A 27,074-nucleotide genomic window follows, 5' to 3' on the forward strand; every position below is an offset into this window, starting at 1 on the left:
AGGGGGCAAAGTGGGAACCGCTGCTTTGGGTACTTTCCCGCATATCCTGTGAGGACTGGCGTGGCAATGAAGCTCTTCTGCGACAGGTGTCGGCTGCTTATCACAGCAGCACATCTAGCCGATGGAACCAGTCTCCTTCATTCTTACCAGGGGCGGACTGAGGACCCAGAGTAAGTGGATGGGGGGGGGTACAGTTGGTACTGTGGGGACAGCAGCTTCTAAATACATAACCTGTGCCAGCGGTGTGTGTATTTAGAACCTCCAAAGCTCTTCTCTCCCTCCATCTCCTGCACTGTGAGATCTGACCCCCTCCTCCGATCACCAGTGCAGTGTGCTGAGGGGGCCGAGCTCCCTGTAGCTACTGGTGGTCGGGATGTCCGCTCACACTACAGGGAGGAGGTGAGTTCAGTGTTTTACTGAGTAAAGTCTCCTTGGAAGACAAGCTGACAACATTTCTGTAGGATTTGTCTTGTAGGTATTGTGATCAGTGATAAGAAGACAAGGAGAATGAAGAGATAGCTGAGTGCAGCAGATATCTCCCAAACTGGCACACAGCCCTATCCATATAAACATCCCCCAATCACTCTGTACAGATAAAGTGAAAGTACCATTCATGTAACGCTGACTGTGTTTATGTGGTGAGTTTGCACTTCTGATGGTGCAGACTCAGAGCGTGGATAACACAGGGTTACATGAATTGTCATAAATAAATTTCACATTATCTGGACGTACATAAAGTACATAAAGAGGATGTTTTCTTTACATACCAATTTTGTATTCTGTATTGTTGTATATATAAGTAGATGTGCACAATATTTTTTATTATTTTTTTAATTATAAACATCACTATCTGACTACATCTCAGCCCCTTACTCCCACCAGCCTGCATCATCCCCAGACCACCTTATATATCCAGCTGATGGACATCACTCGGACCCTTATCTACCCAACATCCATCTTCCTCCTTGTATTCTTCCATCATCACTGACTGCAGATATACTGTACATCATCTGTCCTGTATATATAGCTGTATACAGGACAGATTATATATATCTGCAGTCAGTGATGATTGAGAAGGTCTCTATATAGAGGTAGATGTATATACCCACCTTCCTTCCTGTATATAGAGACCTTCCTCCATCATCACTGACTGCAGATATACATCATCTGTCCTGAATACAGCTATATACACCCACCCTCCTACCTGTATATACTAATGCCATCCACCCCCCTATATATACACATACTGCCCCCCCCCCCCGTACTGTACAGACCAAATTTGATGGGCACATGCCTGTGCTTTATGTGATAATGACAGCCCCTCAGCTTCATGGCATTGTCAAAAAGGGGCGGAGCATGGGTGACCTAAAATGATGCCCCCCCCTGAAAAAAGTTCTGCGGACGCCCATGATCCTGGCCATCTGGAAGGAACACAAACACGTATACTTGTTGCTGCTATTGTACATCCAGGGCTGAATTTCTCTCTCCGGAGCCTGTAGACACAAACCCTTGCTACCCAACGTAGCCCCCCCCCCCCCCCAATCCCTGCTAGGATTACCCTGTTACATGCAACATTTTTTTGTTTTGTAACCTAACTTACAAACATTGTGACTACGTGTAAATATACCCTCTGAAATAACTGTGATCCTACTGGTGTGAATGAATGTGTGGCTCAGCACTGTACAGCAACCACTTTGCCTCTACCACCTATTGCTCCACTGTGCCTAATGCTATAAGCCCTGCATGCAGGTATTTGTGCATTGCAGACCTCCTTGGTGTTGTACAGAATACAGATTACTGTCTTGATTATAACCAACTGATAAGGTTTTCAGTAGAGATACATTTTCAGACATATTCTTTAAGATCTATGATACTTTTGGAGGCCAAAAAGAAAACGCCACTTTAAGGACACAAGTTAAACATCACTATGGAACTTATAAACTGCCTGAAATAAGTGCTGTTTGCATTGCCTATAAAAACCAAATTCAAGCCATGTATGAAAAAATAAGAATGTGAAAGAAGGAATACATACAGCATCTCACAAAAGTAAGTACACCCCTCACATTTTTGTAAATATTTTATTATATCTTTTCATGTGACCGTGCTGCAAGCTCAGTTTCAGGATCTTGGCAATCTTCTTATAGCCTAGGCTATCTTTATGTAGAGCAACAATTATTTTTTTTCAGATTCTCAGAGAATTCTTTGCCATGAGGTGCCATGTTGAACTTCCAGTGACCAGTATGAGAAAGTTAATGCGATAACACCAAATTTAACATACCTGCTCCCCATTCACACCTGAGACCTTGTAACACTAATGAGTCACATGACACTGGGGAGGAAAATTGGGCTCAATTTGGACATTTTCACTTAGGGGTGTACTCACTTTTGTTGCCAGTAGTTTAGACATTAATGGCTGTGTGTAGAGTTATTTTGAGGGGACAGCAAATTTACACTGTTATACAAGCTGTACACTCACTACTTTACATTGTATCAAAGTGTCATTTCTTCAGTGTTGTCACATGAAAAGATATAATATATTTTACAAAAATGTGAGGGGTGTACACACTTGTGAGATACTGTATTACTTGGTTGTTACAGGGCAATACAGTTATTAGAGGCACTGTAATAGATGAGGTCCCATGTGGTTGAGAAGGTAGAAGGTAAATGCATAGAATTTTATCATTTGTACATAATACTGCCGATATGACCTACAAAAGAGTTGTAAATGTATTTACACTTAATTATTATGTAGCACTTAAATTATGTTTTTTTCATTTGTTTGGTTAGGAGAGCTATCTCGATTGCTGGAAGAGAAGGAATCTCTTGTCAACCAACTGAGCAGAGGCAAAGCCTCCTTCACGCAGAGCATTGAAGAACTGAAGCGGCAGTTAGAAGAGGAGACAAAGGTGAGTCTGATCTTAAACGTTCAAATTTGTATCTACTAGATTGGATTTTAGGACTTAAAGCCATAAACCTAAACCAAAAATGTAATATATTGCAGCATACCGATCATAGTGCTGGCTGGATTTTTTTTTTTTTTTAGGCTTCTAGGTTTTTTTCCCCTCTGTGATCTGGCCTGTAACACATCTCCTTTATTAGAGTACCTCCACTCTGGATGAATAAGCACAGGGGGCACAGCAGACAGCAGCATTGTCATTCTGGGGCAGGGGAGTATTAGAAATACTAGTAGATTTAAATACACAAAAAAAATGTAAGCCAAACGCCAGCTCACATTTTATAATCAGAGCAACAATTTATTTTTCTTTTGCGATAAAGTTTTTTCATGAATAAATAACTGATCATTGTAAGGGCCCCTCACAGTTGTATATGGTTTGTCTCATCCTTGTAAACTCATACACTTGGAAGAGAGATTGCGCTATTGAAAAACACAGACTTTGGGGTGCATGCGTGAGATTGGGGAAGACGGCCGCATAATCTCCCTACTCCGCGCAGTCGGACCACTCACCCTTGGCTAGCAAGGCTCATCCCGCGTCCTGACATCAGAGAACCATCTCCCGGGGCGGTGGACACCACAAGGCTCCCGGTGGGTATGCATTGCACACCCCGGAACCGGCAGCGCTATCGCTCACATCAAAAGGCCTCTGCTGCTGCAGGAAAGGGGAAATGTAAAGGTAAAATGGCGCCCGAGCCTCCGGAGCCAGACTATGCCACACAGCAGTCAGAGGACAGCCTGCACCAGTTTCCTTCTGACCTGGTCAGCCCCATGACTATAGTATATAGTACTTCGCCATTATGGATTTGGGGCCTCATTTATGCAATGGATGACAGTCCTATACGACTCCCCTCTGGCTAAAATTAAATATTATGGATTTGAATCTCCTCTCCAACGTTAAGAGGGGCTCTCGCCATGCCAATGTCCATTCTCGCCACTTCTTTTGTTCTGGCTCTAGAGCCATTGGCAGAGGTGGTTCGCTCCCATCCGGATATAAGGGGTATTGAAGTTGCAGGCTCAGTCCAAAATTTTTTTTATTCGCCGATGATATCTTATTAACTTTAAACTCCCCTAGAATTTCTTTACCAAACTTACTATCTCTTTTAGACACCTTTGCTTCTCTTTCAGGGCTCCGTGTTAACCCTTCCAAATCTAAAGCTCCGTCGGTCAACCTTCCCCCAACACTATTAACAGATTTGCAATCAGCCTTCCCCTTGCAGTGGTACTCCTTCGCTACCTTATCTAGGAATTCGCCTTACCTCAACATATACTGGATTGTACCAGGCTAATTATCCACCTTTACTCAAGAGACTGTGTGATATGTTGTCATCCTGGTCCCACTTACCCTTATCCTGGTTTGGCAGAATAACAGCAATTCGTATGTCCTATCTCCCAAAATGACTTTATTTCTTTCAGGTCTTGCCCGTTTCAGTTCCTTCTTATATTTTACGCATACGTCAATGTAAGCTTTTGCTGTTTATCTGGGGATCAACAAGCAGATTTTGTATGCCAAATGAATCAATGGTGGCCTCTCGGTCCCCAAGTTGCAGGCTTATTACATAGCAGCAAATATCTGCTATCTGCTTTCACATCTCCCTGAAACACATCAGCTCTCGCTGTGGGCAACGATACATCTTGTTGATTCTGATCCTATTCCTGTTTCTTCTTTGCCCTGGCTCCCTTCCGTGCATCGCCCGACAAAAATAGGGCCATGTTTAGCCCACTCTCTACGATTGTGGGACTCAGTTAAATATTTTGCAGGTTTGATTTTCCCCCATCTTTTGTGACTTTCACATTGCCCATTATTCCCTCCAGGTTGTGAAAACCCTGCCCAATTTTCATGGTGGACCACAAACGGGTTCACAGATGTTCATTCCCTGTTTACTCCTAATAAAGTTCTGACATTCAATACGCAATTCCCATAATATCCCCTTGCGAGAGCACTATAGCTATTTACAACTTAGACACTTTCTTCAACGACTCACTAAATCCCACCCTACCCCATATACTTGGATTCCCTTTGAGAGCCTATGTAGAGCCAGACCCCACTCTCCGGGCCTGATATCTATGATTTATTCAGCCATCATTTCCACAAAAAGACCCTCCATTAAGGCCCTATCATCTTCAATAGGAAAAAGAACTGGGAAGACGGTTAGACCCTGAGGACTGGCAGACTATGACCATAGCCCTCTCCAAGTTCTCAAGAAATGTGCTTAGCTTGTAAAACACCTATAAAAGGTATTGTATAGGTGGTACGATACAGCAGCCAGCTTGGCCTGCTTTATCCCAACTTACTCTCCTTTTTGTTTCCGGGGATGCTCACAGGAGGGTTCCATGGCACATATCTGGTGGTCATGCCTGCGGGCGTGCAGACTATGGGTCAGGGTATATACCCTTCTTTGCAACCTGTTTCATACTAACCTTATGAAGCCATTCTAGGCAAACCAATTGTTGAATTGCTATGCCCGGAATGGCAGCTAGCCTAACATCTCTTTACTGCAACTACATGGACTATGGCGAGGGCATGGAAAACTCCCGTACTCAGTTTTGAGGCGGCCAAAAACCATCTGAATGATGTTGTAGTTAATGAGAAGTTGATGACTGTCCTCTCAGACACATATGACCACTTTCTCACAGTTTGGCAACCATGGATTACATATTCTCAGCGCATTACTCTCGCTTTAAAGCTTCTTCTGCTCTCTCAGCTCTTTGCATCTTTTCGCTCTAGGTTGCTTATTTTCTCTTTTGGCCACTACGTATTATGCACTCATTCCATAGTTTTAGCAGGACACTACCCTGGTTGGAATGGCTATACTTATACTTAAACTATTAAGCTTACTATATTATCGTGTTTAGTTCAACTTTATATTTGATCACGAAAATTTCATTTGGAAATGTTAGGTGTGTTACGAGGACATTGCAAACACCCTATGACCTCTAGAAAACCTTGGAAAGCTATTTCTGGACTCCCATTTAGTTATCTGGTTCAATGGACCTTCGCGTTAGAGTTCTGCACAATTTTACTGCTCGTGTCTTCTTTACATTGTTATAGGTTTTTGGTTTTGCTTTGGTATGTCTACCATATACTGTAACCATCTTATTGTTAACCTGAAATGTTGGATTGTATGCTAATAAACCTTTGTAAAAGAAAACCACATACTTAAAGGTCTGTACACACAGAAAATGATATGAAAAATACTGCTTTCACAGTGATTGCACGATAATCTGATCATTACTACAGAGCTGATCACGACAGTTCATCTAATATTCTCTGATTGGACAAGCATGAAAATTTCTCCTATGATACCAGATTGTATGATTTTCATATAATCAGTACAGTTGTCGTTCGAATTTGTGACTTTAGTAATCTCTTCATTTTCGATATGAGATTAGCATGCAAAAAAAAACAATGGACAATCATTCATCCAATAATCTCATTGTGTGTACCAGGCATTACTGGGTGTATCACTAGGTGAAAATAGAGGAAAGAAAGCCTAAAAAAAGAAAAACTAATGTAGCCATCACATATAAGAATTGGTAAGCTTCAATATAATAAATATAATATATGATAAATGTTTGCCTTTTATATTAATACCACTTGAACGTGTCGGTGACAAAGTGACACACTTTGAGATTTTAAACCATGATGAAATATAATGCTAAAAAGAAAATCCAGGTAAAAGCAATCTTCTTTTTTTTTCCCAGTATAGTGGTGATATTCCACCATTCATTGTCAGATACAAATGTAAAATTTAAGCTGTTTATTCAGGCTATCACAGAAACTTTACATGAGCTGTGCCCTTTTCTTGGACTTTAGGCTATGACAATGAGCAAAGGGTTATAACAATTCTTAAATTCTCTTCCAGTCTAAAAATGCTTTAGCACATGCATTACAAGCTTCCCGCCATGACTGTGACCTCATGCGAGAACAATATGAAGAAGAACAGGAAGCCAAAGCTGAACTACAGAGGTCTCTATCAAAAGCAAATGCAGAGGTAGCGCAGTGGAGAAACAAGTATGAAACCGATGCCATTCAGAGGACAGAAGAACTGGAAGATGCCAAGTAAGCAAAGTTCAGATACTGATCACATTGGTGTCTATCTTTTTGTCCTCCTGTTAACATTTTGTAATGCCTCTTTTCCAGGAAGAAGCTGGCAGCACGGTTACAGGACGCTGAGGAAGCAGTGGAGTCTGCTAATGCCAAGTGTTCCTCACTGGAGAAGACCAAGCATCGACTTCAGACTGAGATTGAAGACTTGGTCATTGATCTGGAACGCGCCAACTCTGCCGCCGCAGCCCTAGACAAGAAACAGAGGAACTTTGACCGGATCCTTTCGGAGTGGAAGCAGAAATATGAGGAAACACAGGCCGAGCTTGAGGCTTCACAAAAGGAGTCCCGTAGCCTGAGCACTGAACTCTTCAAACTGAAGAACGCATACGAAGAGTCTCTAGATAATCTGGAGACAATGAAGCGTGAAAACAAAAATCTACAAGGTAAATGGCACTTAGAGACAAGCTAAAAATTACAGTGGATATAAACTCTCGCCTATAACCAGTGAAGTGAACAGCCTCAGATGATACATGGATGAAACAAATCTTTCACAATGTTTTACATGTATATCTGCTGTCTTCAGCTTGCTATATTGTGTTAGAATTTTTTCTTCCTGTTCAGCACTGGGAGTGAAGTCTGGGCATTCACTGTGTGACAGCCGATTGGAGGAAAAGCACCCCCCCCCCCCCCCACACACATTAGCAGAGGAAGGAAGGAATGGGCAGAGCTGTGCTGTGGCAAGACAAGCTCTCTGCTAATCTATTTATAGCACCCACCCCGACACAAGTTTCAGGCTGGTTTTATCTCTGTTGTCGGAGAACTTATCAGAAGTTATCATGCTGATAACAGAGGAACGAAACAGCAGAAAGACAGGGACTTATGCTACTTTGGAGCGTAATAAGTAAACACCACAGATAGATGTGTTTAGGTCAAATTTCATGAATCGGGTTTACATCAAATTTAAACTGCTGCCCAATTGTCCACTCCGTGGATTAGTCACACCATTGCAAAGATAATGCATTTTTCCTTTACATAATTATAATCAAAACAACGTTTATGCATTTGCTCATATATATGACAGGAAATAATATATTTAAAGTACAGTAGGGATCAGTAAATGGCACAGTAGTTCAGGTGTGTTTTAAAGTACAATTTTTAGTCCTATCGATCCAGACCCTGGCAGATGCCTTACATATAATGTTGGTGGCCAATGTTGCATTGGATTGCTAGAGGTCCCTTTTGTGGACTCTGACCCCAATTGGTTCTTTTCATGTGTTACACTTCAAAATGCAGAAAACTACTTACTTCTAATTTTTAGAAATTATGAACATGCATTAATAACTTAGTTTGTGTGTGCAAAAAAATAAAAAAAGAACAACATGTGTATATATACACACACACTGTCAGTATATATTCAAACAGTATCTGTTACTTGGCACCCTACGGTTGACCCTCATAGTTTGCTTTGTTGGTTGGGCTTGCATAGCCCCAGTCCTAAAGGCCAAGACAGGCTTTCTAAACCATTTGAGCTATGTTTAATTTCTCCCATTCCAGAGGAAATTGCTGATCTCACTGATCAAATCAGTGCCAGTGGTAAAATGATCCATGAACTGGAAAAGGTAAAGAAGGCCCTTGAAAGTGAGAAGACTGACATCCAGGCAGCTCTAGAGGAGGCCGAGGTAAGACGGTAGAGGGGGGAAAGAGGTGTAATATATACTGATGTGTGTTCTAGTGGGACACATCTAATCTTGGTGCTCATTTTCTGCTCCTTTGAAATTTAGGGGGCTCTGGAACACGAGGAGAGTAAGACCCTAAGAATACAGCTAGAACTCTCACAAATTAAGGCAGATGTGGACAGGAAGTTAGCAGAAAAAGATGAAGAAATTGAAAACCTCAGGTGAGACTGGTTTCTGTTATGGTGGAAATGGAAGGGACTTCTTACTATGTAGACACATTCTTAAGACGCAAAACAGTGAGAAGTAAAGCATTAAATGAGAAGTTACTTCCAATGAAAACCCATGTATATGTATGTACTGTATAGCATAAGGGTGGAGGTATCACAGTGTGTGGATGCTCTTTTCAATGTTTTTTTCAAACAATTTTGCATAAAATCAGATTTAAGAAAATAGAAAGCGTTAAAGAATATAATTTAAACTATTTCTAGTAGTTAAGAAAGACACTGAAACATTTATTTTATGGCATTACCTAATTTTCCTGCTAAATACATTATTTCCTGAAGACGCAACCACCAGCGTGCCATGGAGTCCATGCAGGCAAGTCTAGACGCAGAGGCTAAAGCCAGGAACGAGGCAATCCGGCTCAAAAAGAAGATGGAAGGCGATCTGAATGAGATGGAGATCCAGCTTAATCATGCCAATAGGCAGGCTGCAGAGTCTCAAAAAATGGTCCGTCACCTGCAATCCCAGATGAAGGTTTGTTCTTGATTTTATCCACAATGGGGGAAGAGTCAAGGAACCATTGCAGACAGGAGAAATCATATGTTGATATATTAATTCCAGGACTTGCAAATCGAACTAGATGACACTCTCCGACACAATGATGATCTAAAAGAACAAGCTGCAGCCCTTGAGAGACGCAATAACTTGTTACTGGCTGAGGTGGAGGAACTGCGGGCAGCACTGGAGCAAGCCGAGAGAGGAAGGAAACTGGCAGAGCAAGAACTACTAGAAGCCACTGAGAGGGTCAACCTACTACACTCTCAGGTCTGTAAATAATGTCTCTGTAAAAACGTATGTTTAAGGTCACATTTGACCTTGAACATACTATGTAACGTCTCGGTCATTAAGCTTAACAATGATTACTGAGAAATATACTGGTCTAATAGGGTCATCAAGTTTAGAAAGACCTGTTTAAGATGGTAATGTGTCTCAATTTTATATTACGGGGCATAGTGGGAATTTGTTAGTTTATATGAGTGATATTGTAGAAAAATATAGGCTATTCTAAAGCAGTCATCCTTTGTATCCTGGCTAAAAACGGCAGACTGGCATTCTGTAGTGCAACTCTGCATCATCTTCCCTTCCGATCTTCTGTATTACAGCCAATAACTATCTTAAGATCTTGGATGTTAGTTGGGTAGTTCTGGCCTCATAAGCCTAAGAAAAATTAAACAAGTTAGAAGGGCCAGAACACTATCCAGACTTAAAGTAAATCTATAGCCAATATCATTTTTTAGTTGGGTAGAATAGAGAAGCGTAAAACCCCCCAAGCTAATGTTTGCTGTCTGTTTACCGTTGGGGAAATTTCACATCAGGAGATAACAAAACCACCTCATCCTAAACATACATCTATGTCAGGGATATGCAATTAGCAGACCTCCAGCTGTCCCATCATGCCTCTGCCTGTCATGCTTGTGGCTGGAGTCTTCCTATGCCTCATGGGAATTGTACTTCTGCAAGAGCTGGAGGTTTGCTAATTGCATATCCCTGATCTATGCGATATTAAAGTGGTAGTCCTCAACCAACTGCGCCCTGAGGGGTAGGATCATGGTGTACAGAAAGCACGGGGAGCGATGGTTGGAGTCATCCATATGCTGTGGCAAATTTAGGGATTATAGTCTCACAAAGTATATTGCAGATATACTATGCATGTATTGTTCTTAAAAGGCTATGAAATCAGGTTCTATAAAACTGAACAAAGTTCTCAGTACCAAACAAGAGAACATCATGCTTCCATACTTAGTCCAGGTTAGCATTCATGGGGAATTAGTATAACATTGTGGAAATTTTACTTTTTTAGCCTGTCCCAGAAACACAAGAAAATAAAATTATCCTCCTATACAGTTGTCCCTGGAATAGGTGTTCCCATTGGAAAATTTCCCCTCACCTCTTGTTCTGGCAACAACTCTGTAGATCAAATGAAAGTGAGAGTAAACCCCAAATAGAGGGGCGAATCTCCCCAATGGGGACAAAAACTTGACAGAAGGTCTAAACCCTTCACACTAATTATTGCCTAAAGATACCCTTCAAACCCTGAGCAAATACATTTCCAAACAAATTTCCATTGTGGAAAGAATGCCACGTTCAGATATTAAATCTGCAAAAGGTGGCTACTTTGGTGGGTCAAAAATTTCATTACATTTCGTTAAACAATTCCATGATTTAAGCACTGGAAAAATGGAGATCTTCCAAATCATTTGACCAGTAGGGATGGGTTTGTGTGGGTAGGGTAAAAGGTGCAACTAAAGCCTCATACACACGATAGGACTTTGTACAAACTTTCCCTTGGATTTTTGTACAAAGGGCGTCGGCCCTGAACTTGTATTGCATACACACAGCAGGACTTTTTCAGCCAACTTTCACCAAATCATGTGGTTTTTCTGCTCTTTACCGCCACCTTTGGTCAACTTCTATATTGTTGTCTGATCTTTTGCATTGGTTCTGAGCATGCATGTTTGTACTTTGTACAAAAGTCCTATGGTTTTCTGTACACACGATCAGACTTTGCTCCATCTGACTTCTGTTGCCAGAAAGTTTGTCCGTTCGCACAGCCAACAAAAGTCAGATGAAAACCAAAAAAGTTTGTCCGATGGAGCGTACACACAGTCGGATGTTGCTCCAAAACAGCTAATTTGCATGTTTGTTGTCAAAAAGTCTGATCGTGTGTACGGGCCTTTAGATGTAGGTGGAAACAACTGGCTGTTATATATGCAATGTGGTACCATTTACCCCTCCAACATAAAATGTTGACCTTTTCCTCCTTTAGAATACTGGACTTATTAACCAGAAGAAGAAACTGGATGCTGACATCTCTCAGTTAAGCACTGAAGTGGAGGAAGCAGTTCAGGAATGTCGGAATGCAGAAGAAAAGGCCAAGAAAGCCATTACTGATGTAAGAAATCGATTCAACTCTCTACTTCCATAGATTCATTGTGGGAAAGGCTGGAAAATGAACCTGAAGTATATCATAGGGGACAAGGGAAGGAACAGTGGACATGGTTACTAGAACCTTTTGTTTGCAACCATGTTCCATCTACAGAAAAATAGATATGGCTAGTTTAGAACAAGTTATTAAATTGGACCCGATTTGGGCAACCAGTGAGAAGTCACTCAAAAGGTCAGGGCAGCATCTTGCTTTTTAGTGATATTTAAACTTAAGGCAGCTCTAGTTATATTTCTATAAACTGGGGTTTTATCATTCTCACCTCTGCGGCTCTTCCCCACCATCAGTCCATAGTGTTCCTCATCTCACTAGGGCAACCCACAGATGATTTTTTTTTTTCTCTTTCATTCAACCACCAGGGGTTTGAACAAAAAATAAAAAAAGAAAGAAAAGAAGACACTACTCCACCATCCACACACTCGAGGTGGCCGGTTAAATCCTACCCCACTTAGCCTTTGTATTCTGACAGCAGGGAAAAGTTCCCAACCATTAGAATTCACTTCTCAGTGCTGCCAGCGTAACTGAGCAGAAAATTTCCAACACGGCAGTTGTAAAGAAGTCGATATCGATAGACTTTTTATTTTTCTCTTTGTCTTACTTAACATTCTTCCAAAACTGTGTATTAGTACTGCTTGGACCTTGAAGAAGGGAATACAAACCTTGTCCTGAAAAACTGGATGTTAGTGCTAAAAAAAAAAAAAAAAAGTACAATTGACAGTGCTCAATTGTTTCTGTTGCAAAGCGCACTTATACAGCTCAAGTATAAACTGGGATCAAGCATTGGTTTAAATAGATTGTTCATGTCACCCCTTCCAGGCAGCCATGATGGCAGAGGAGCTGAAGAAGGAGCAGGACACAAGTTCCCACTTAGAGAGAATGAAGAAAAACATGGAGCAAACAATCAAAGACCTGCAAATGCGTCTTGATGAGGCTGAACAAATTGCTTTGAAAGGAGGGAAGAAGCAGATCCAAAAGCTTGAAGCAAAGGTTTGTCACCTGACCTTTCCTGCTTTATTTCCATGTTTGCCAGTGGTCTCTAAACTGCAACCCAGGGGCCGGATCCGGCCCTTGGGACACTATTCCTCCCACTGACAGTAATAATGAGGAACTATTCCTCCAATGACACCAAAGATGGTACATTTTTTATCTCATGGACACTATCAATGGGGCATTATTCTATAGATTTATATTCTATTTTCTACTCCCACGGGCCACAGTCTGGCCTCCCTAACATCTAAAGGGCAGTAAACTGGCCCCTTGTTTAGAAAGTTTGGGGACCCCTGATGTATGTCATCCTCCTATTCATATGACATAGGTATATACTACGGACAGTATCTAAATTGTCAGCCCACTCAACAAGGATATTTTAATAATTGATGGAGCTTGGTATGCTGAATCAGCCTCTGGTTTCTTATACACTATATTTTTGATTCTCTATCCATATCTCTCCATTGGAAGATTTCCACTCTATACATTTTTGGAGAAAACCCCAAATTTGGGATTTTCTTTTACTTTCAATGATAATGGTAAACAGGACAAAGCGAGAGGGTGAATGTCCCTAATGGGAAGCACAGACTGCAATAAAAACTGACCGGTGTTCTAATCCTTCTCCACTCCAAAACTAAAAAAAAAAAGTTTTGTCTTTAGTTATAATTTAATGAAGCAAGTTCTAAATGCGCTTCAGTATTTGGGATCTGTGTTCACATCATTACTGATATTATTACAGGTCAGAGAGCTGGAAGGGGAGCTGGAGATTGAGCAGAAGAAAAACGCTGAAACTCAGAAAGGTATTCGAAAGTACGAGCGGAGGATAAAGGAACTCACCTATCAGGTAAAAACTTAATAGGAAACTTATAAAAATAAAAAAAAAGTCCTGCCTAAGGCCCCATTCACATGGGCTGTCCAATCAGACTGGACCTTGCACGCTCCCCTATGGAGCGGCGGATGTCAGCGGACACATGTCTGCCGACATCCACTACTATCCAATCCTGCCTGCAAAATACAAACAGATAGTGGTCCTATTTTCCATCAGTCTGGTGGATTGGATTGAATGAACACAGACTGGCAGTGCATTTTCACCCGATTTCCCCATAGAGGGGAGCGGGACTGTGCCCGTCTCAGCTCTGCACAGTGAGCAGAGACGGACCCGTCATCTGCCTGTTCAGCGGGGATCAGTGGAGTGATCCCTTGCTGAGCAAGCAGCGTGCCCATGTAAAAGGGGTCTTAGAATAGACCCACAGTCATTGCTAAAACAGTGGTAGCCAGGAATAATCTTCTGCTTTCCCAATGAATAGTACGTGATAAAAGTAGTAGTAATAAAGACACCTTGATCCTTCTTCCTAAATCTTAAAGTGAGATATTTATGAAGGAGGACAGCCATGGCAGTCCCACTTTTGGAAAAAGCTGGACTCCTGGCTGTGCCTGCTTTTAAATCATGGACCCAAAACAACCTTTATCTATACTTGTTCTGGGTCAGCAACTCAACAGCATTAAAGAAAAAGCATCAGAATGGCAACCAGGGAATTATTTTTCAAAAGGCAAGGTCAGCAACGGTAACCTTCATTAATCTTTCTTGCCAAATTCCCTGTGAAACTCAACCTTACCCCCAACTCTACTGCTGACACTAGCACAAAACTGTCTGTTTCAAAGCTGTTGTCCCGATTACAGCTGATCTCAGATCAGAGGAGATCATTGCTTTCTTCAGAACAGGAAGTTTGAAAGGATTTTTCTAAAAATTAGGTTTAGCTTCTTTGGCAAATGATACTCCATAAAGACCATAAGACGACCAGACATTCTAAAGCATATTTACAGAGTGAGATCATTTTCTGCCCTGTCCTTATTGCAGACTGAAGAAGACCGGAAGAATTTGGCACGAATGCAGGACTTGATAGACAAACTCCAGATGAAAGTCAAGAGCTACAAGCGCCAGTCGGAGGAGGCTGTAAGTAATAACATACCTACATAAAAGCTAAAAAGATATTTTGTATAAGAAGGTAAAGATTGGAAGTTTTGGTGCATGGTTTCACCACTTTTCTACTGTATTTCACCAATTATTTGGGCAGCGACGTTCAGAGAGCACAAAAAACGTGCCAGTTGGTGGAATGGCGCCTTCCATAATGTGCAAATATATACAATATACTTGGACAATTTGGAAGAGTTGCCCCCTAGTTTGCTCTTCTCCAGCGTTGACAGATTCAAAGTCACTGTCCTTGCCCAATTGCCATTTATATCTTCCAGACCAGTACCTTTTTTATTCAGCTATTGGGTCCCCATTATCTAACTCTTTCAAACACACACGGTAGTTAATGTCCTATCATCTGGCTCCATTCTCAATATCTTACAGATTCCCAAAATTGCATTGTAAATTAACTGTCTTTATTTTGTAAAGTGCAGTGCAAATTCTTGATGCTAAATAAAACCGGTTTAATAATAATAATAATATGATGCCAGGAATGGACCAGGCTTGTACACTGTACATGCACCACAGGCAGTATAGCCATACAAAAATTTGCTAGTAGAAACAGAGATTTACTTACAGAATTGACATGAAAAGTCTCTGTATGGAAAAACTCGCCCTTCGTTTTTTTAAAACTTTGAAATGCAAATAAAGGTCCCTTATGACAATCTAAACATGTACCAAAAGCCAATAATAAATGAATGCAGAGCAAGACCAGAGCTGTCAAACCGCATCTCTCGATCTCTGCTCAACTACACAGACCAAGACAAAAATCTCATAGTAATCTGCAGTTTGACAGCTCCATCCTGCATAGTGCAGGAGACGGATGGGTATTGCAAAAGTAGAGAAGACTCCCACCCAAACATGACGTCCAAGAGGTCGGTGCCTCGGCCCAGCATGTGTATGTTCAACAAATAAAACCACTAGAATGGTCTATTGAAAACTGCATTCAGTCTGTTTTATAGTCACATCTACTTGTTGACAATACAGACGAACAAGCAAGAGAACGTTGACATGGCTTCTTGTGTCCTGACCTATTAAATAAAAAGAAAAAAAAAAAAAAAAAAAGAAAAGTTTGGACTCCTCTTGACATCCCTTGCATTCCATTCCGCCTACAGTTTCCTTTCTAAATGTAGACACCGATGTCCAGAGCTGGACCACAAATTGATTAACATTGATTACAATTTGTACCTTTTAAGGCTTTGTAGTGCATCTCTCTAACCCTTCCGCCCACAGGTTAAGAAGCTTTATTGAGCAAAGACGAGTTACAACAGCAGGGGTACAAAAAGGTCTAGGGATTGCGTAACCCTCTAACTCATATGCGATTATATATATATATATATATATATATATATATATATATATATATATATATATATATATATATATATATATATATATATATATATATAAATATAATGACATTGGCGATTTAGCTTCTACAGTGCTTGGATCAAATCCTGTGTGCCAACTCAGCTCTGTTCATATGTAATAAATAGAGCTCAAAAGTAACAATTAGTCCTGGAAATACTACTCAGAATGTGTACTTTATCATACATCTACCTTGACCATTGTAGTTTAACATTGTGCTGATTGAACATTTTTTATGGGATGTGGTGGCTTGTTCATTTTTAGTACAGACAATTCACAAACTTATGTCCACTATTCATAACAGGAGACTCAGGCCAACTCCAGCCTTGTAAAGTACAGGAAGGTCCAACATGAACTTGATGATGCTGAAGAGCGCGCTGATGTCGCAGAGGCGCAAGTCAATAAATTGCGTGCGCGGACTAGAGAAGTTGTTTCTACCAAGGTGATAAGCGGGTAATGATGTACATGTGTATTGCCTATTAATGTTAAAGCTACGTAGATTCTAACCCACATCAGCTACAATACAATTACAGTATTCATCAGCCTAAAAAAAAAAAAACCCCTTAAAAAGAACAAAAAAAAAAAAACTATTTAAAATGGACGTAAACCCTCCTATCGTTTTCAGTCAAGGAAGCTGCCATCTTGGCCTCTAATAATTCAACTGCCATAATGCTGCACATGTGATCAGTTATGACACCAGCCATTGGATGGTTTGAAAGTTTGGTTGAGAGCACAACCAATGTGAAAGTTAGCATTTCCGGCATGCCGGGAATGAAACTGGGTTTACTCCCGCTTTAAGTAGACACATTTCGTAGGCACAATAAGGCTTCAAGGACCTGGGATCATGAAAGGGTTAAAGTGACCCTGTATGTAGGAGTCGCTTTAATCTCAATAAATCAATAGAGGTTTTGATTGACAAGTTATATATTTAAAAAGGCCCTATCTGTACCTTTTCAAGTATATGCCTGACGTGTCACATCATACAGGAATAGTATAATTTACAAATAAAAAAAAAGGAAAAACTATCAATAGAATGCATTTTTTTTGGGCTCCAGGCAAAAGTAACTTTGCCTGACTGAGAGGAAAGAACGTTGCCATCCATTTGCTGCAGGCAGGATGAAGCATTTACTGAGTCTCCTCTACCCCAGGGATCACTCAGACCCAGTACAATATTCCTTTGTAAGAAGGCATAAGGTGAGAGGATGAAGCACAAGAAAAATTGTAAAAAGAAGTATTCATACCCCTTGAAATTTTCCACATTTTGTCATGTTATACCAAAAAACGTAAATGCATTTTAATGGGATTTTATGTGATAGACCAACACAAAGTGGCACATAATTGTGAAGTGGAAGGAAAATGATAAACGGTTTTAAAACGTTTTTACAAATAAATATGTGAAAAGTGTGGCGTGCATTTGTATTCAGCCCCCTTTACTCCGATACCCCTAAGGCCACTTTCACACTGAGGCGCTTTACAGGTGTTTTAGTAGCTCTAAAAGTAGCGCCTGTAAAGCACCTCTCCTGTCAATCGAATGGGAAAGCCAGAGTACTTTCGCACTGGAGCGGTGTGCTTGCAGGACGCTAAAGTCCTGCAAGCAACATCTTTGGGGCAGTGCGGGAATGGTGTATACACCTCTCCTAAACCACCCTGCCCATTGAAATGAATGGGCAGCGCTGCAAAGTGCTTCGGCGGCCGCGCTACAAGAGCAGTATTAAAAACCTTCTTCGGGCCGCTGGGGGGGTTAAAAGTGCACCACTAGTGGACGTAAAGTACTACTAAAACGAAGGTAAAACGCTGGTATAGTGCCTCTAAAATGCAGACGCTCTCACCGCCCCAGTGTGAAAGTAGCCTAACTAAAATCTAGTGGAACCAATTGCCTTCAGAAGTCACCTAATTAGTAAATAGAGTCCACCCGTATACAACTTAATCTCAGTACAAATACAGCTGTTCTGTGAAGCCCTCAGGAGGTTTGCTAGAGAACCTTATTGCACAAACAGCATCAGAAAGGCCAAGGAACACACCAGAAAGGTCAGGGATAAAGATGTGGAGTCTATAGCAGGGTTAGCGATCAACAAATATCCCAAGCTTTAAACATCTCACGGAGCACTGTTGAATCCATCATATGAAAATGGAACGAGTATGGCACAACTGCAAACTTACCAAGACTTGGCCGTCCACCTAAACGGACAGGCAGGGCAAGGAGAGCATTAATCAGAGAAGTAGCCAAGAGGTAACTCTGGAGTTGCAGAGATCCACAGCTCAGGTGTGAGAATGTGTCCACAGGACAACTATTAGTCGTGCTATCCACAAATCTGGTCTTTGTGGAAGAGTGGTAAGAAGAAAGCCATAAGAAGTCCTGTTTGCAGTTTGCCAGAAGCCATGTGGGGGACACAGCAAACATGTGGAAGAAGGTACTCTGGTCAGATGGGACAAAAATTTTACTTTTTGGTCTAAAAAGCAAAAACGCTATGTGTAGCGGAAAACTAACACTGCACAACACCCTAAACACACCATCCCCACCGTGAAACATGGTGGTGGCAGAATCATGTTGTGGGATGCTTTTCTTCAGCAGGGATAGGGAAGCTGGTCAGAGTTGTTGGGAAGATGGATGGAGCCAAATACAGGGAAATCTTAGAAGTCTGCAAAAGATGTGAAACTGGGGTGAGGTTCACCTTCCAGCAGGACAATGTCCCCAAACATACAGCCAGAGCTACAATGGAATGATTTAGATCAAAGCATATTCATTAGAATGGCCCAGTCAAAATCCAATTGAGAATCTGTGGCAAGACTTGAAAATTGCTGTTCACAAACGCTCTCCATCCAATCTGACAGAACGAGATATTTTGCAAAATAGAATGGGCAAAAATATCACTCTAGATGTGCGAAGACATCCCCAAAAAGAGTTGTAGTTGCAGCGAAAGGTGGTTCTACAAAAGTATTGACTCGGGGGGGGCTGAATACAAATGCATGTCCCACTTTTCACATATTTATTTGTAAAACAAAATTTGGAAAACCATTTATCATTTTCCTTCCACTTCACAATTATGTACCACTTTGTGTTGGTCTATCATATAAAATCCCAATAAAATACATTTAAGTTTTTTGGTTGCAACATCATAAAAATGTGGAACATTTCAAGGGGTATGAATACTTTAAGGCACTGCAATAAACACATATGAATATTTTATTTTTGGAGAGAATAGAAATGGACCAGTTTTTTTTTTTCCCCTGTATGTCCCTCTCGAGTGGTTTCACTTGCTCTCCTACAGAGGACACAGTAAGAACTATATCCAAAGTCATGAAAAATGCCCTCAGAGGGCTGTCACCAAAACCAGCATCCCCATTGCTAGATTTCCCCTCACCCCCATTCCAGTGACAAATTTTGGATTAGCAAATAGCCACCATTTGGAATAAGGGGTATAAACAGCAAAAAAAAAAAAAATAATATCTTAACAAAAAAACCTCACATGGGTTTAACACTTCAACATTCAATAAAAAAAAAAGTGAATATTTTTAGGTTTACATACTTTAAGTTGAGCTGTTATTTTTGTTGCCGTTTACCCAACTGATACAGAAATGTCGACTCCTTTTTGCAGGGGGGGGTTTACTCCGTGTTAGGGAAACACAGACTACAGGACTCAGCCCAGGTAAGCTGTAACAGACATTCAAAATGCACAATGCCTTGTGATGAGCGATGAAAAACAGATCTAACAGCAGACTAGGATATTGCAAAAACAGCATGATGTCGCATGAGCCCAAAACCCACCAACATATGCTACATCCTGGTTGTACAATCGTCTTTTCGGTTTATTAACTAGGTAAAGTGAGGGTTTGCTAGACTGGATATGAACTGAATGGATGGTTTACATTATAGTTTTGGTAGCTCTAAGCTTGTAGCATGTGTGGCCAGCTTAATGTAATCTTGTCAATGTATTATAAAGGCAATGTAATTTCTGGCTGCCGATGACTTGAAGATGCCATATTGTTGCTCCCCAGTCACTGCATGTATTCCACACATCATATACCCTGTCACACACTTTGGTTCCTTTACATTAAAATGACAACTGTACCTTTATACCAGTTGTGCTCCTGGCTCCTCCTAGCCTGTGGGTGCCCCCATAGAAAGCCATTGGCTATGGGGGCACACCTGTGGCCTTGACCCCCCCCCCCCCTGAGCCAGGCTATGTGCATCTATTGACATACACAGCATGGCCCGCCCACCTCCACAGCATTTGATTGACAGCAGCAACACCAATGGCTATTGCTGCTGCCAAGTACTGTGAGGGGAGAAAAAAAAAAAAAAAACAAGAAAAACACCTCTGTACAGCAGCCAAACCCCCCCCCCCCCCGTGACTCATGCAGGAGCCACGGGCTCCCACTGCTGTCAATCACAGCCAGTGAGCCAATGAGGAGAGGGGGCGGGGCCAAACCACTTCTGTGTGTGAATAGACATGCAGGGCAGTGGCTCAAGAGTGAGCCTCCTTGGGTACCCCCACAGCAAGCTGCTCTGAGGGCACTCGGCAGGAGCCAGGAGCGCTGGCAGGGGGACCTGTTAAGAGCAGGATACGGGCTGCTCTGTGCAAAATCGTTACACAGAGCAGGCAAGTACGACAAGTTTGTTGTTTTATTTTATTTTATTTTTTATTGCCTTTCATATCACTTTAATCAAAAGAAAAATACTGAGGTTGCACTTTAAGTCTGAAATCTGTTGTGCAGTGAATAGTGCAAATTTTCAAGCAGTTAAGGTAGCAGAATTTTAAAACACATTAACTAGAACTATCATATTTGTTGTAAAATTATAACATGTTTTTTTTTTTCCTATCCTGGCAGTTTGAAGAATGAGACAGACTTCACAATCCCTCCACAGACAGCTGCAACAGCTGAACCAGACTCTCCCAATTCTTCCTGTACCTTCCTTCCTTCCCATCCCTGAAGTTAAATAAAATCTATTGAGGCACAAAGACTGGTGTTATCTGTTAGCTTAATAGCCTCATAGTAAAAAGGAAACACTCAGAAGGGACTATAATACATTTACCCTTAAAGTAGAAGTCCGGGCAAATACTGTCCAAGTTTAAACCTGTTCAAGTTCCTCCATCACAAACTCTGAATGGTAGAGGGGTAGCACTGTACATTAAAGAGGATGTAAACCCTCACATATACCCCGTGAAGTGAACAGCCCCAGATGATACAGGGATGAAACAAATCTCCCTATACAAGTTTTACATGTATATCTGCAGTCTTCACCTTTATATAATGTTTAGAAAGTACACATCCTGTTAGGAGATTTTCTCTTCCTGCTCAACACTGCAGTGAAGTCTGGGCATACAGCCAAGACAGCTGATTGGAGGAAAGGCACACACCCCCTCTCCTCATAGGTAGAGACTTTTAGAGCTGATGCTTAAATCCTTCAGGGCTCTGCTAAGTTATAGCTCCCTCCCCAACACAAAACTCAGGCTGCTTTTATCTCAGTTGTCAGGAGATACCAGGCTGATAACAGAAGAAAGGAGCAGGAGGCAGCTATGGGACTTAGTGCTTTGAAGAGGAATAACAAAAACACTGCAGATCTATGTGCCCAACTCAAATTTCTTGAATTAAAGTGGCGTTGCTACCCAAAAAAACCCAAAAAAATAAAAATATTTAAAATTCTTTAAAAAAAAAAAAAAACACAGCTCACCGCTATTACTAGTAAAAAATAAACAAAAACGGCAAAAATCTTCCTCCTATTTTGTAGACTAACTTTTGCGTAAATCAATATACTTTTTTGTTTACCGAAAATATGTAGCAGAATACATATTGGCCTAAATTTATGAAGAAATTGATGAAGAAGATTTAAAATATTTATTGGGTATGTTTTATAGCAGAAAGTAAAAAGTAGTTTATTTTTTCCAAATTTTTTTTGTTTATAGCTGAGGAAAAAAAACAAAGTTAAAAAGTTAAATACCAAACGAAAGCCCCCCCCCCCCCCCCACAAAAAAGACATAAATGTTATTTGGGCACAGCGTTGCACGACTGTCAGTTAAAACAAGCAGCTGCCTTATTGCAAAAAAAATGGCCTGGTCGGGAAGTGGTTAAATCCTTCCGGGGCTAAAGTGGTTAAAGGTGGCAGGAGGCCAGAGCTATATACCGCAAACCAAACTGTATATATCCCCCCGCACACTCCACTTTGGGGGAACGCCACCCTTTCTCATCTGTACGACATACCGAACCCATCCCAGTGGGCTAGAAGGGGGGGATTACCACTCTAAATCATATAGTGCAGAACAGGACGGTTATGCCCTTCTCGGAATTGAAACGTCTATACTCGTTGTCCAACTCTTTTGAATTCAGGTACTGGCAACTGAGACATGCTATGAGGGCCCAGTTTCCAGAAAAGCTGACACTTGAAACAGACTCCATTGAATGTCTGCTGATCTCCAGTGTCATTCGGAAACCACTATTTCATGGTGGCCCATGATGAAAAAAAACCCCACCCGCTCCCTAGATAAAATGGAGGGAGGGCATTCTAGCCCTGGGGGAGGACAAATGGGAAGACTGTACATCTACCTTCATCCAAACCATGATAGTGGCTAAAGACCGGTTCATCCAATTAAAAGTTCATCTATAGGGCACACTACAACCCGCATAGAATGGCCAGCATTTACCCGCACCTTGATCCCGGTTGTCCTAGATGTGCCGCCAAGGTTGGGACATTCTGGCATATGGTTTGGGCATATCCTAAAATCCGGACTTACTGGGAAGCATGTAGCCAGTAAATGGAGCGAGCTGGGGGGGGGGGGGGGGGGGGACTCGAGTGCCAGCAGAACCTTTGGTGCTCCTATGGAGCTACCTGGGGGAGGTTGAAGGTGACAGGTACACCAAACTCTGCATCACCTTCTCACCGTTCTATGCCAGGAGGGAGATAATGCTGCAATGGGGGGAAAAAAAAAATAACTAAAAATCGGCCAATCCCCCCCCATCCTTGAATCCTGGCAAAAGGCAGTCAACTTAGTATTACCTCTGTACAAACTTATCTATGAGAGTAGGCAGTGTAGAGGGAAATTTGACAAGGTATGGTCAGCGTGAGAGGATGCTCGGGGATCGTGGAGGGGCGAGACAGCATGATGGATGCCCACCCCCTTCCTTGGCCTGGGGGATGATTCCCCACCCCCTCGTGTAGCCTTCCATCATGCTTATGAAAGAATCTCTCGCCCGTCTACGATTGAGGGTAAGATAATGGGGAGATCTCTAGTTGGTTATTCACCCTAAATAGAAAAAAGGTTTCATCAATTGCACCATGTACTTGTAGGATAATGACCTCAGAATGTAGTTCATTCTATCGTTCATCTATTGTTATAATATGCTTAAATACACATGAAAATCAGTTGCCGACTATGATGTAATGCCGATTTGTCAATAAAAACTTTTCTGTAAAGTGGTTAAAGGGTAGAAGGGGTGCAGCAGAGAAGTCCCAATACTTTTGACAATATAGTTTATGTGAACCCAGTCTTATGGAAAGAGACATAAGAACTTTGTGGCAGTGTGAGCCGTGACATTGGACCGCAGAAGCTCCGGCAAGTGCTCTACTCCTATACCACCAGGGTACTAATTTTTCATTAGTCTAAAAGAAAAAAAAAAAAAAAAAAAAAGAAAAATAAAAAGTAATGACAAAAAAATAAATAAAAAAAAATAATAAAAAAAAATAGGTATCGGCGAAAAAGTATCTGTACTTAAAAAACTGGTATTGGTGTATCCCAACCATATGCTATCCAAAACTAAAAAGGAAAAATCCATGTTTGCTATGAGCAGGGTGCTTTCATAATGCAGCGTCAATGAACACACAAGTCAAGGTTTTAAATTAGAAGCAGCTCTTTATTTACATCATTTCTAAGACACAAGTAACCTATATATATATATATATTTATATATCAAACAAACCAAAATATTCCAGGTGGGGTCAAAAATAAAAATTGTACGTAAACATCAGATCGAGAGGGTGAAATGTGAAAATTCTCTTTTGAATAATTGGGCAGTCTTAAAAAAAAAAAAAAAAATATATAGATGAGGGTTACAGAAAATGCTCAGTTGGAATTAGTGTACCCAATACATACAGTAACCGACAGCATTTGTCATAGCACGTGGCTTTTCCAACATCAGTTTTCACAGGGATTTACAGCAACTGGAGGGCAATGCTTGACAGTGTTTGGAAATGGAGATCACTGGGTCCAAAACACTCCGAAATGGAGACCAAAAATGGCAGAAGTTCAACTTAACAGACTGAAGATTACGAACCGTATGGCGATACATTTTACCTTGGCAACAACTCCACCATGACTTTTGCCAATCGAATGTTAAAAATACAGCCTCCCAGTAAAAAAATACTCAAGGTTTCGGGAACAGACTGTACGAATTTAAAAAAGAAAAACATATATACACACACACACACACACACGTTGTGTTAGAAGAACACACATCGAAGGGCCCGCCAGAGCACAATGCAATTAAAAATAGTCCGCTCCAATGTGGCATCAGAGCAGATCAGACTGACCTCTGTGTAGAATTTAAAAAGATCTCAGGTCATCATAAAACAATGGAGATCCATTCACTCATTGCTGGTTTAAAAATTATTATGAAGCTAAAGACTACAAAATAAAAAACGCACAATAAAAATGTGTGTGAATTTAAGCCAGAGGTCAACAAATTATTGCAGAATTCAGAAGCCATGGCCAGCCTTCACTGGGGGTTTTAGTGAAGAATGTTATTCTTGACCAATGAAGCAAATCTGGACCCGTTTTCAACAGAAATTTTCAGAAAGCAAAGTTAGGAGAAGCCTCTGGTGGAAGCTGTCATTTAAGGTTTGTGATGTTTACCAATTGCTGGGGTAGGGATGATGAATAGAGTTTTAATGTTCTGGAAACAGTCAAATTCAGCATCCACCTGACATTTTTCAAATGTAGGATTTGCTTTGTGACAAGTTATGTGCGCTCTTATGATGCTTTCTGGTTACCAGGAAAAAAAAAAAAAAAAATGGACGGCCAATCACAGCCCTGCTAGAATGAATAGCCCAATGTACACTCAAAAGGCTGTAAAAACACATTAACAGAATCCCATTCTGCTTTACCCTATTCCAAAATTGAATAGAAAAAAAAAAAAAAATCTAAGGCTAGAGCAGCATCCAATTAAATAATGTTGTGGGGAAAAAACAAAAAAACGTTCACATTGCGATTATTGCCGGTGTTCCACTCCTGCTGTGAGTGGGAGGACACCAAAACCGAGTCGGTTCCATCCTAGGTGACTAAGACGATCATGCTTGCTTTCCACTTTTCCTTACTGGTGCTGGTAAAATGAAAATAAATGTAAATTATAAAAAAAAAAAATGTGAAGATCCTGAGGTGGATCTTTAGTTTCAAGAACAGGCTTGTGGCACTTCTTGTGTAAAAAAAAAACCTTTCCATATATGGAGGCAGGAGGAGAAAAAAAAATAAAAAATTGTCCTTAAGGAAGAAATAAGTGTTAATTGGATGACGATGTCCCTGAATATATTGCACAGACGTAGCATATTGTGGAGCGTTTTAATCAGCAGGTAATGCTGGACACGTTCCACGTGCATTAGACATCCCAGGACAGACACTGCATAGCGCCTCATCTGAATATCTTGTTCATCTGGAGGAGAAAAAAAAATTGTCTGCTTGGCCTTAGTCCTCGGAGAAGTCTCTGTCCACATCCATATAGGCCTCATCTATGTAGCTTACTATGGCACACGGTGATGTTCTGTCTGGATTTAACAGTACAGATACAGTCTCTTTCCAGTAGCTGAAGTTGATGCAGGAACTCTGGCAAAACAGACAGAAGATACATCAGGTTGTAGTGCTGAAATGTGTGCTTCATCACAATATAAATAACCCTAATCACTGGACCTACACAGGGCTGGGACAAGGGGTGGGTAAGAGGGACGGCTGCCCTGGGCACAATGGTTTATTGCAGGGATAAGGCGCCCTGATCCTAAGGGGAAAAAGGGGGGGGTGGCAGTTTGGCATCTTTGCCCTGGGCGCTGGATGACCTTGTCCTGGCACTGGACCCACATCATGCTGGGTAATGGGTAACCCAGCATTTCAGAATGCCAAATTGCTGTGGCCCTAAACTGACATACACCAGCAGCTGCGTTTTTTACTGGGCATATAAAAGCCCAGGGCTTACTTCCTCTTTAAAATACATCACTCCCAGCAGCAAGCACAGGGCTAGGTTCACACTACTGTGGGTATGCATGTACAGTGAGAAAAAAAGTATTTGATCCCTGATTTAGTACATTTGCCCACTAACAGATGATCAGTCTATCATTTTAATGGTTTGACCCCTTTGCAAAATAGGACTTTAGTACTTGGTGGCAAAACCCTTGTTGGCAATTAGAGGTCAGACGTTTCTTGTAGTTGGCCACCAGGTTTGCACACATCTCAGGAGGGATTTAGTGCCACTCCTCTTTGCAGATCTTCTCCAAGTCATTAAAGTTTTGAGGCTGATGTTTGGTAACGCAAACCCTTAGCTCCCTCCACATATTTTCTATGAGATTAAGGTCTGGAGACTGGCTAGGCCACTCCAGGACCTTAATGTGCTTCCTGAGCCACTCCTTTGTTGCCTTGGCTGTGTGTTTTGGTTTCATTGTCATGCTGGAATACCCATCCACGACCCATTTTCAATGCCCTGACTTTGTGAAGGAGGTTCTCATCCAAGATTTGATGGTACATGACCCCGTCCATCATCCCTTTGATGCGGTGACGCTGTCCTATCCCTTTAGCAGAAAAACACCCCCAAAAGCATGCTGCTTCCACCACCATGTTTGACTGTAGGGATGGTGTTCTTGGGGTCAT

The 27,074-nt window shown here is 41.3% G+C and overlaps 2 protein-coding genes across 5 annotated transcripts in view; one reads left to right on the forward strand and one right to left on the reverse strand.

The window, feature by feature from the left end:
- The window catches only part of MYH7B (myosin heavy chain 7B), a 78,409-nt gene extending 57,215 nt beyond the window's left edge, over positions 1–21,194 (forward strand). For 2 of the 3 annotated variants that reach the window (XM_077458983.1, XM_077458986.1), the window contains 14 exons: positions 2,788–2,906; positions 6,820–7,016; positions 7,098–7,447; positions 8,559–8,683; positions 8,786–8,901; positions 9,244–9,436; positions 9,524–9,727; positions 11,730–11,855; positions 12,723–12,893; positions 13,633–13,737; positions 14,752–14,847; positions 16,538–16,675; positions 19,830–19,880; positions 21,064–21,194. In XM_077458983.1, the coding sequence (XP_077315109.1) occupies positions 2,788–2,906; positions 6,820–7,016; positions 7,098–7,447; positions 8,559–8,683; positions 8,786–8,901; positions 9,244–9,436; positions 9,524–9,727; positions 11,730–11,855; positions 12,723–12,893; positions 13,633–13,737; positions 14,752–14,847; positions 16,538–16,675; positions 19,830–19,880; positions 21,064–21,075 (2,003 nt within the window). In that variant the 3' untranslated portion in view covers positions 21,076–21,194. Of the gene's footprint in view, positions 1–2,787; positions 2,907–6,819; positions 7,017–7,097; positions 7,448–8,558; positions 8,684–8,785; positions 8,902–9,243; positions 9,437–9,523; positions 9,728–11,729; positions 11,856–12,722; positions 12,894–13,632; positions 13,738–14,751; positions 14,848–16,537; positions 16,687–19,829; positions 19,881–21,063 lie in introns of all 3 variants that reach the window. The other variant, XM_077458984.1, reaches the window with a different exon arrangement.
- TRPC4AP (transient receptor potential cation channel subfamily C member 4 associated protein) overlaps positions 1–27,074 on the reverse strand; it is a 100,189-nt gene that overhangs the window by 10,191 nt on the left and 62,924 nt on the right. Inside the window, exon 19 of one of the 2 annotated variants that reach the window (XM_077458988.1) lies at positions 24,061–26,042. The exons of the other annotated variant lie outside the window; for it this stretch is intronic. Coding sequence (XP_077315114.1) covers positions 25,905–26,042 — 138 coding nt within the window. The 3' untranslated portion in view covers positions 24,061–25,904. Of the gene's footprint in view, positions 1–24,060; positions 26,043–27,074 lie in introns of those variants that run through there. 2 annotated transcript variants of the gene reach the window in all.

The sequence above is a fragment of the Lithobates pipiens genome, unplaced genomic scaffold, assembly GCF_037356315.1.
Source record: "Lithobates pipiens isolate NorthernLeopardFrog02 unplaced genomic scaffold, aLitPip1_a1.2 Scaffold_28, whole genome shotgun sequence".
In the NCBI taxonomy this organism is placed as follows: Eukaryota; Metazoa; Chordata; class Amphibia; order Anura; family Ranidae; genus Lithobates; species Lithobates pipiens.